Source organism: Styela clava, chromosome 12 (genome assembly GCF_964204865.1).
Source record: "Styela clava chromosome 12, kaStyClav1.hap1.2, whole genome shotgun sequence".
Classification (NCBI taxonomy): Eukaryota; Metazoa; Chordata; class Ascidiacea; order Stolidobranchia; family Styelidae; genus Styela; species Styela clava.
Window position 1 is genome coordinate 10,274,484 of NC_135261.1, and position 10,636 is coordinate 10,285,119.

Genomic DNA, 10,636 nt, shown 5'->3' on the forward strand with positions numbered 1-10,636 from the left:
TCTATCGTTAACTGGGCACATTTCTTCTCATAATATAGTCAAACTTGATTTTGAAATTCCTTGTAACCGTCGTTGAAATTCTAATGTAGGGGAAATAAAGATTTAAAATGAAAAGATTACAGCCAGCGTGGATCCTATTTTCTTCTGATACATCACTGAAAATACGACTCAAATGATATGGTTTTGTGTCAGTGAAGCATCCTTTTTGACTCGTGATTTACAAACCATCGTTGCTGGTAAGGTCATCTGAGTCATGACTTGTTCGTCAGTTCATTGAAAGGTTGTTTGGAAACAAAATGTTAAGTTTATTCTCATCACGCGTGGTCCAAATATTGTTTTAAAATATGCAAAAAATGGGGACCAATTGAGTCAGTTTAATTGCTGCAAATATTGACTATTTTTGTCTGAACGCTATTAATAACTCAAAATCAGACATGACAAGTTTTCACTCTTTCAAATTACAATTTTATTGTCTTTCCGATCCTGGTAAGGGTTTTGTAATTTGTACTAAAATGTTTGAGTCAGCTTACATTACTTTTAAGAAACTTTCATAAGGTGCAATGAAGCTTGTTCAACAGTCAATGTGAAACAAGTTGTCAATATCCCAAACCCCTTCCATATTATCGTGGATAAATCTTTGTAATTAAATTTTTTTTACAGTGTGTGAATACACCTTAAATATTGTTCGAATTGGGTGTTTTTCTATATCAGTCAATTCCAACCTAATGAGCGAATATAATTAAAATGAGTTTTACATTTTTATATTTGAAGGCATGGATTTAATCGATCGATAACACAATGTTATAACGCCACCTACACTGATAAATTGAATAATGCAATTCATTGGCGACGCAATAGAAAGAAAATTAAAAACTTTCATTTTTAATATAAAAAGTTGATTACATATAGGTATTTAGAAACAGTATTTTGATTTCACTTCAGGTCGACCCGCACTTTTATTTTATCTTAATCTATTTTATCACCGTGTATACCTTGCCATACAGTATATCCAATATGAATATTTAAAATTTAGATCCACTATATTCTATGCAAATTGGCGTTTTAATAGCGTAACTTTGAACTTATAATATTCGGTGAACATGCTTCAAACTTTATAATGGATTTTTTACGCAAAATTAAGAAGAGCAATTGAATTGCTAAAAATCTTTTCTCTATCGTAGAACTTCGTAATAAGAAACGAATAGCCCGAATTTTTGTTTCTTTGATGACCCCTCGTGTCCGTAAGAGCATCCGTTGTTTCTGTTTCCTTGAACTTCAGAAACATGTCATTGTCTTAATCCTATAATTCATGATTGGGGAATCAATGAAAGAATTATACCGAGACCAAGCTTCAAAGGTAAAGTTTGTAACTCGACGCATGGCTTGAGTTTGCTGCGCCATTCCGACTTCATATCCCGGGGGCAACTAACTATTCGCTTTAGAAATACTGACATTGTATGAATTTAACTTTAAAACCAGTTTCTTCAATATTGACAATCAAGTTGGTATTAAGTCTTCAATTGCCAGTTTCTGTTCAAATCGTATCTTTTGTCAGATATTAACTTGTGTAACTAAATACAGATACAGTACACGTCTACAGACGTAAGACGTTGTAGTATATATATATAACAGGCAAATAGTAGTCGTCGTCAGTGAATACTACGGCTGTATTAGAATAGTGGTCAAGTTAAGAGGCCGAAGCAAATTGGGTAGACTTAATTAGAAATATATGCGAGTTAAACTAAAACCACATTGGTACTTTACAAATTTCAGGGGTAGTTATAATCTAATCAGTAAAGCTTATCGCATATTATGGTAAAATAAAATAGTATTTATAACATGAGAAAGCCGAAAAATATACCCATTATGCTTGGGATATTATTTTTAACATTTCTATTGTACGGTTCATACAGAAGAAGTATATACAAAATATCTGAAAACGGTGGTAACACCCAAAAAGGTGATTTTTAAGTTCCTCTATTTTTTAAATACAGTGTTAATGCTACAAATTTTCCTATTTTTGCGTATATTCCATGGCATTCCTTCATGCTTGTTCGCCATTTTGGCAGCAAAGTCCCTACCCGTACCCATGTGGGTACACACAGTGATGGGACATAGAAGCATTTGAATGGACAGATACGAAATTTCTGAGTATGCTACCGTGGTTAGTTATTTTACCGTAATGTTTATTTACATGAGCACTGCTCTCTTGTCATAAACAGTAAATGGAACATGACAGGTCAGTCAGTCAGTCGTTTATTTGTCGTCAAAAAAAAATGCAAAAAAATTGGTACAGAAAATAAATAAATAAACTAGTTAAACGTTAATTGAGCGACAGGGTCGCGAAGGACCTGGTTAGGTTTTCAAGCAGCGACACTTATGGTGTTGTTACTGGTTTAGTGTAAAGAATAATTGCATTCGCCACGAACATTGACTATACAATAGTCAGGATGGTGAACATGTTTTTACTATAATCCAAAAATTTTGAGGAACTTAAGAGCGATCGCAACTTTGCTAACATATATATATAATAAAATCAGTAAAAGTGACAAATCGATGATCAGTCTGATTCCGTTAAATACCAACTACAACAAAGCTACTGAATATGATATATCGGCCCATGCTTTAAATATTATGCCATAATATTAGGACTTCTACTATTCTCTTCTTCTATTTATTCAATTTTATGAGCAAACACATTGATATACAATTCATGATTCGCCTGTTTTTGAAATATTTTTGCCAGTAAAGTAGTCTGAATTAATAAATCAATTCACTAGGATTTAGTTAAATTGAATTAAAAGTTTCAAAATTGGTTGCTCTCAATATCGTTTTGAGAGATTTTATGCATCTTTCGAAGGTTACCTGTATTTCAATCATTATTTTTCATCTTCTCTTGCGTTTCAGAAAATACAGTGGAAAAGAAAAAAGAGAAATTTTCTACAGTTCAAAATATTCAAAATCACAAAATTGAAAAGACAAAATTGATGAACTCGTTTTCTCCCCAATCTCAGTACATTTCGTCCAAAAACCTTCCTCAATTGTCGGCATCGACTGGAAAGGAAAATTACAAACAAGAGTTTGTCGACAGTCAAAAAAATCCCGATCAACTTAATCATTTTATCCTCGAGAAGAAAATTCAAAATAATACCAAATTTAGGACTGATAAGAAAGTGATGTCGTCTGAAAATATCAAACTTTCAAACAATAAAAACGATATGAATTTTGATGACTTTAAAATTCGGCCAAAATATACAGATAAAAATATAGTTTCAAAATCATGGTTTTGGGAAGCTGATAAAAGCGATCGGAAAAAAATTGTACAAGAAAGAGACAAAGCATTCCTCAGATTCATAAAAGACACGGAAAAGATTGAAAATGTATGTATTATTTTTTTACATTTCCTACATTGTCGGTATGAGGCCTATACAGTGAGTACGTCTGTTACAACGCTTAACAGACAACGATATATATAATAATAATAAAAGTTTATTTTTCAAATATTGCGCGGAGTAAAAAAAATGGAGAATAATCCAAGGTAAGGAACATTTACAGGATCATTTATAGACTCTATGGGTAATGTACACAAATTTTAGGTTCGATCATTTTTATATTTAAATATTCACATTGTGTTTTAGATTAAATATCCTCGTCTTCCGGGATTGATCGGATTAGGTGTTGAAAAATGCGGCACCGGAGCATTGCAATGTATGCTTGAAACGCATCCAATGCTTCTCCCAGCTGCAAAGAACGGGAGAGAAATTCACTATTTTGACAGAAAAGAGGAATATTCTGAAGGAATTGGACATTATTTGTAAGTTTATAACATGTAATATACTATTCACTTGGTGAGCAGTGATTTCCCTACCCCCCCCCCCCCCCCCCTATAGGGGGTGAACACCCCCCCTAAAATTTCAAACACCCCCCCTAATTTTGAGGTGCGATTCCACACTGTTATTCCCAGGTGCGATTCCACACTGTAATTCCTAACTCAATTATAATTGTATTCAAATATAACGACTATGGCAATATTTATCAGTGTAGATGAGGGGTTCCAAACCGCAGTCTGTGGGCCAATTACGGCCCGCGTAACGATTTAAAATGGCCCGCCGAACTTGAGTGGAATAGTTGAAGCGTAAATATATGTTTAACCGTGAATATATACTACTGGTTTAACACTTCATGTGGTAACTTTTGAGTTTTAGATACCGTCTATCCTTACATCATTATCACAGTTTAAGCACGTTTATTTCGTAACAATTGAATTATATCGGTATATCTTATGTATACGTATGGGTATTAGGATTACACACCGCAGTATTTTAGATATCAGCCGTATATTAAGAAAACTTAAAGATGTCACAAAACGAAAACTAGTCACTGGAAACAGACATTTTTAGATGAATGGCAGCGTTTTTATTTCTTTATTGAAAAGAACCAAACTTTAGCGATTTGTCTTTCTTGCCAACAAAATATTTCAGTTCTGAAGGAATATAACATTATGCGCCATTATGATCAGTTGACGCGCGTATTTCAAAATTCAATTCATTGCTTAATTCATACAAAAGTCAAACAAACATGTTCAAAAAAATGTGAAATGTATAACAAAACGAGCCATAAGTAGCCATTCATACGATGCCATGTGCTAGATGAACAAGTAACTTCATTAGTCACTATCAGTTGTAAATTACTTGCTTGAAAGCCGTGCTTGTTATTTATTTCTCGGGAATTCTATCGGCCAAATATTATAATTATTAATTTTATTACATAATAAACTGCGATGCTATGTGTAGCTTAGAGCCTATTTTGGTGCCTATTTTTCAAAATGTTCTCAGGGCGCTTAAGCGCGCCCTGAACCCCAGCCGTGTCGTCGCGCACTTTTTTTCTGGCCCTACAATTTTATTCTGCTGTGGATTTTGGCTCGCCGTCAATCAACTTGGGGGACCCCCTCATGTACATCGTTTCTTAAATACATACCAATTTTTTAAAAATACAAATAGTTTCATCGCTAATAGCAAATTATTTACCACCCCCTAATTTTCGAAACACCCCCCCTAAAATAAAAAGCTGGGGAACATACTGCTTGGTGAGTATGATATTTTATAACTAAATGATAATTGGACAATCAATTGTTACCTTTCGATATACCGCCGTATCCAAGATTCTGAATCACTACTTCTAATATGTCGTCAAAATACAGGCATAACAGCAAACGATACGAACAAATCAATAAAGAGGGCGAGAGAGCCAAGTTACGAGTAGTAGGGCCTATCAGGAACAGATTTATCATTAAGCAAAGTAGGTCTTAAGTCTTTGCGGCTTAGACACTCAATTTCGAACCATGAGGTTCATTTTTAGGCCATTTTTCAAATTTTAAAGGCTTGTTCCAGAATATATTCGGTTCAAAATTCTATGAAACTGATATTCGTCAATTTTTTTTAATCGGATTAATTCTTGTCAAAAAAATATTTTTTGTTCAAAATTAATAATTTTTTTTTTACTATTGTGCCATGCCCTCCATCATCAAAATCCGGCCCTGAAGCCCATGTATGAGTTTTTTCGAATGTTATGATGTTTACTTAGATCAAATAAATCCATGCTGATGCATGAATAACAAATTATGCTGCCTATAATCTGTAGATACCATTCTACGCATATAGCAAAAAATAAGTTTTGTTCAATACGGGGATGATAAAGTCAAACAACGTCGCTATTTCAAGGACAATTCCGATATTATGGTCAATTCTAGACATACGAAAACTGACCGAAATCATCTTTTTGTCATGTCTCAAAAAGACTGCAGATTTTCCAAAACTTGTAGCTACCTGAGTTTGGACATATATATGTTCTGTTTCCAAGTGTTCTAACAACTTAAAAGTTGCTGAGTTTGAGCAAACTTTACTTTAACAAAATTATAAATTTAAGATCTTAAATGCGAATGTTTTTATTTTCTAGTCCCCTACGCTTATTAAGAAATATTCATATATTTCTACTACTGTACTAACATATACACTATATTTTGTTTTGATATTGATGTTTTTATATTGCAGAAGACAGTTTCCACAACTTACTAATTATCAAATTGCAATGGAAAAATCACCATCCTATTTCACAGACGCAGAAAATATTCCAAGACAAGTGAAAGAAGATGTTCCGAATGCTAAACTATATGCTATGGTGTGTGATCCTGTGAATAGAACATACTCAGATTTTCGACAAGAAGTGAGTTAGAATTACATATATTTATGCAATTCCATTCTTTTACCTAATACCGTGCACCTAAATTTGGGTTAAGGTCAAGGATGATGTGAAAACACCCATATCAACAACATATCACAGTTTTCCAAAATACATTTTACAGTTTGTGAAACCTCATTCAAACAAAAACATTGGCATAGTGCAATTCTAAATTTACCTTCTTTCCTCACCCTTCGTAATACAGTATCTTTTTAGAGTCATAAAATCAACAAATTTCCACACAAAGAAAACATGGTAGCCCACTAAAATTAGTTCAGTTTTTGAAACAAAAAGTTTTCATTTGTTCTATTTTGTCAAAACCAGTTGGCTATGGCCTATGGGTCAAGAAACTTAATACTCTAACTAACAAGAAACTTCCAAATACTATATTATACCAATAAAAATAAAAACATAGTTTCATGCGTGTAATGAAGATGAGATTCTCCGCTGTTTTATGTAACTCTCAAATATTTCCCACAGCAAGACCATCCTCGCTGCCGGTAGTCCAAATGAATGGGGGAATACCCCGATTGGCCATCTGGTGATCGTAGCTCTTCCGTACAATACAGATTGGTGAATATTTTCTCAGCAATAACATTCACCGGAAAATCTTGAATAATAATTTTCCCAACCCTCCAAATTCTCCCGAGTCCAAATCTTGATTGGATATTAGAATCTTGGGTGCCATTGCTTGATAACCAGCTTCAGTTCCCTGCGGCTTCCCTTACCCAGTGATATAAGGTCTTTAAGACATTTGTATTTGTTTCGTTTTCTATATTGCTGGCTCGAAAATAAACTTGACTATGTCACTAATTCTTACTCTAGTCCAGTGTTTCCCAACCAGAGTCCGCGGTCTCAAATGAGTCCGTGGAGCGTTTGAATGAGTCCGCAACGAGCCAGAAATTCGTGCGAGCCGCAAACGATTTTGCGGAACTTAACTATCAGCCAATTTACGTTGGAATTTACATAAAAAGCAAGTTTATTCTGATAACATTAATCGAGTCACAAATTACTGGTTACTGAGTAGGGCTAGGCATCTATTCGAAAATTTGGTAACAGGTGACGCGACAGGTCACTTGCACTTGTGCGCGTCGCTTAATCAAACGATTGGATTTCACAACTCACTCACGAATTTTCGACGAAAACAGTCGGCACACGCGTCGATAGATAGTAGCAACCCGAATTTTCCAAATTGAAAAGCGGCAATACAAAACACTAAAAATAAAACGGAGAACACCATGAGTTTCGTTGGTCTGCGACCGATTAAAAACGCTTTTTTAGACATTGCAAAACGCAAAACTTCGGGTGCTACCGTAGCAGTGGCGTAGCATCCACCCCCGCAACTCCCGCGGTCGCGGGGGGGCCCACAGCGCAAAGGGGCCCAAGCAGTTAGAATTTATAAATTTAGGCCGCAAACCGAAAGCTGCAGTGCAAGTAATGCACATCTTATAACGTTGATGTTAGTTCTGCTCAAATCGTTTTGTTACGTAACATTGCCAGGAAATCGTCGATTTTCGGCGTCTTGTGGTTTGATCGCACCGGCAAAATTACGAAGACTGTCAAAATGATGTCGAAAGCAAAACCTCTCAGTGGCGCACAGAAACGCAGAAAAGGGGCAGAAGAGAAAGAACGCATGAAAAAATAAAGTAACTGAAATAAACGGCAAATTTTAGGTTAGGCCATTGCCTTTTACCATTGCGTTTTAGGTTATGTCCACGAAATATTTTTCCTGGGGGGGGGGGGGCGTGGCCGAGAGTCTTGCTACGCCACTGTACCGTAGTATACGTAGGCCTATACCAGGGCATCCTCCCTTAGGATTGTTTGCTTTACTGCCTCAACATTGATACGCCGTACAGTACTGGTAAGTGTTGTACGAACAGCTCAGATTTGTGGAATTCACAAAAATAGGAATCAAAACAAAATATAATCGGGCCCTTTACCCCGAATTTTTGTGTCCACGGATTGTCATGATATTTTCTGAGTAGTATTGCTTTTATTTCGCCAACACAATCGCAGATTAAAATGATCACAATCAAATTAATAATAAAGCAAGGCGAAATCAAGTTGTACTTTCTGGAAATTTAAGATTTTTCTAACGACGATAACAAATTTGCAAGATTGCAAAAATATGTAACAAAACTAAATAAAATCGGGCAATATAGTCTCACATTATTATGTTCACAGATTGCCGATTGGCATTTTAAAGAAGAAATGCTTTCACCTTGTCGTAAGTCGACGCAACCGCGAGTTACCATGAACACAATTAATTTAAAATACAAAGACATTTGATTGAATATTGTGCGACAGAAAGCCAATTATACACTAAAAAGTCGGCTCTTTTTAACGAACGCGTAATTGCGGCGAATTTCCGAATCTAAAATTCGTTACAATTCTGTTGTATTTGATTTTATTGCTTCTTCGCACAGGTTGCAATAAACGCACTTTGAGTCCGCAAAGGTTTTCGCCGGTGAGAAAATAGTCCGCGACCTCAGTCCGCAAATTCAGTTCTTACTATCAGCACCTCGAAATATTTATTGAATTTTGTTGTTTTTATTAGATTTGGAAAACAAAGTTGCCTAGAACATCAAATTATGACAAATTGATCAACTCTAAATTACTGAATCTACTTGGTATTAAATCATCTCGACTACAGAGAGATGATGATGCAATGTCAAATTTTATATTTGACTCTATGGACAAAGATATTAATAATCACATTATTACACACGGACTTTATTATTACCATTTGAAAAGGTAAATATAATTTTTATTCATCATCTGTAACTCGATAATACTTCAGTAAAAAATTAGCGTGTACCTGAATATTGTTCCTTTCTTGCTTCCTCAACGTTATTGGATCCGTATGTACCGAATGCAAGGATATTTCAGCAGGATTCAAAACAGCTATTTTAGGTGGTGCAGGGGTTCTGCATCACACTTTTAGAGTTTTTATTCTATAACGTTATTTCTGGTTTGGTGTGATGCAAGATTTTCATTTGTTTATGTTAAATGTTCAAGCTTGCGAAAAATCTTAGAAATTAGTTGAATGTATACTGTAAAAATGCAGAACAAAATATATTTAAATATATAGACCCGTTAGTTAGTGTAGATTGTTAGCAAGGTATCGCGGATAAATGATCAATTTTATAACATGAAAATCCTATTATAAATTAACAAAATTGTTGCTTTATGATCTTTTGGATAGTTTTTTTTTCACAATAATGTACTAACTTCTTATTTGATACCACAATGTTATTTTTGGTATATCAGATGGATGAAACTCTATACTAAGAACGATCTTCTTGTTATCGACGGAGAAGAAATCATGAAAGAGCCGTGGAATGTTGTAGAGAAGGTTATTATTGATGAATATATATTTATTTGTAGTAAACAGATTTACATCACTAAATCACGAAAGCTAAATTAATTGATATCGCATTTTATACGATTTTTGTTAAACTACATGTAAAGATACAATGTTTTATTTATTCGTAGAATTTTTCAACCAAATTTGATGGAATTAAACTTTATTCTAGGTTCAAGAATTTCTACAGATTCCGAAATTCATCACGAAAGAAAACTTCATTGAAAATCGTGACACTGGGTTTTACTTTTCGAGACCACTGTTGGTGAATCAGACAAAAAATGGACAACAATTCGTGACCTACGGTGAACCAAATTGCTACGTAATGAAAAACAAGGGACGAACTCGATCAAAATCATTGTCTGAAAAAATTAATTCGAGAGTGGTAAACTTGTTAACAAAATTTTATAAACCCTATAATGAATTTTTTTTTAACCTCATAGGAGAAAAATATGATTGGCAATAGGTTATGTATTTAAATAGAAATATTTATATATATGCAAATAAAACGTTTTCTGTGATAAATTATAGGCTGCATATAGAATGTAGATTCAGTCTTAACAAAGTACTATACTTCTCGAAACAGTATCACATATATTGCCAGAATGTAGTCTACGCAGTCTGTTTGCCCAGGCATAATCAGCTTGAAATGGAGGATTTTCTTGTTGTTGAGTTAAAAGAAAAGTTGATAAATGTGTAGGAGTTCGAGATGGATACAATTAAATATCAAATTGAGCCGAATCTCGTATCAAAAATATCTTTTAATTGCCCAACATAAACAAAACAAAAACGTTTTCTCACTGCCCTTTTGTGACATCTTGTAATCAAACAAAAACTTCTACTGTAAAAAACGTTATAATTGTTCATCAATAACTATAAGTTGACTAAAAACTAAGAAAGCGATAGAAACATATATAACAAATTAGGCTATCAACGAATAAGCCATCAATTGAAAACCACCAAAAGTTCGAGTAAGCAGGCACAGTATCGTTTCTTCTCTTTCTGCTAGTTGCATAGAATTCCAAATATGTGACA

At 34.3% G+C, this 10,636-nt stretch overlaps 1 protein-coding gene across 4 annotated transcripts; it reads left to right on the top strand.

Annotated features, from left to right (window-relative positions):
- The first annotated feature begins 1,501 nt into the window (after positions 1–1,501).
- Positions 1,502–10,120, top strand: LOC120329233 (heparan sulfate glucosamine 3-O-sulfotransferase 1-like). 4 transcript variants are annotated; one of them, XM_039395792.2, is made up of 7 exons: positions 1,502–1,960; positions 2,908–3,380; positions 3,639–3,814; positions 6,051–6,222; positions 8,795–8,991; positions 9,508–9,592; positions 9,774–10,120. In XM_039395792.2, exons 1-7 carry the CDS (start codon positions 1,840–1,842, stop codon positions 10,065–10,067), a joined length of 1,518 nt encoding a protein of 505 aa, XP_039251726.2. In that variant the 5' UTR covers positions 1,502–1,839; the 3' UTR covers positions 10,068–10,120. The 4 variants fall into 4 exon arrangements, with proteins under 4 accessions (XP_039251726.2, XP_077974800.1, XP_039251727.2 ...); XM_078118674.1 differs by having other exon boundaries at positions 1,827–2,239; XM_039395793.2 differs by having other exon boundaries at positions 1,827–2,164.
- The last annotated feature ends 516 nt before the right edge of the window (positions 10,121–10,636 follow it).

Coding starts and splice junctions, on each gene's coding strand:
- LOC120329233 (XM_039395792.2), top strand. CDS start 1,840: ATGAGAAAGCCGAAAAATATACCCATTATGCTTGGGATATTATTTTTA. Junction 3,815..6,050: donor GAAGGAATTGGACATTATTT/GTAAGTTTATAA, acceptor TTTATATTGCAG/AAGACAGTTTCCACAACTTA. Junction 6,223..8,794: donor ACTCAGATTTTCGACAAGAA/GTGAGTTAGAAT, acceptor TGTTTTTATTAG/ATTTGGAAAACAAAGTTGCC.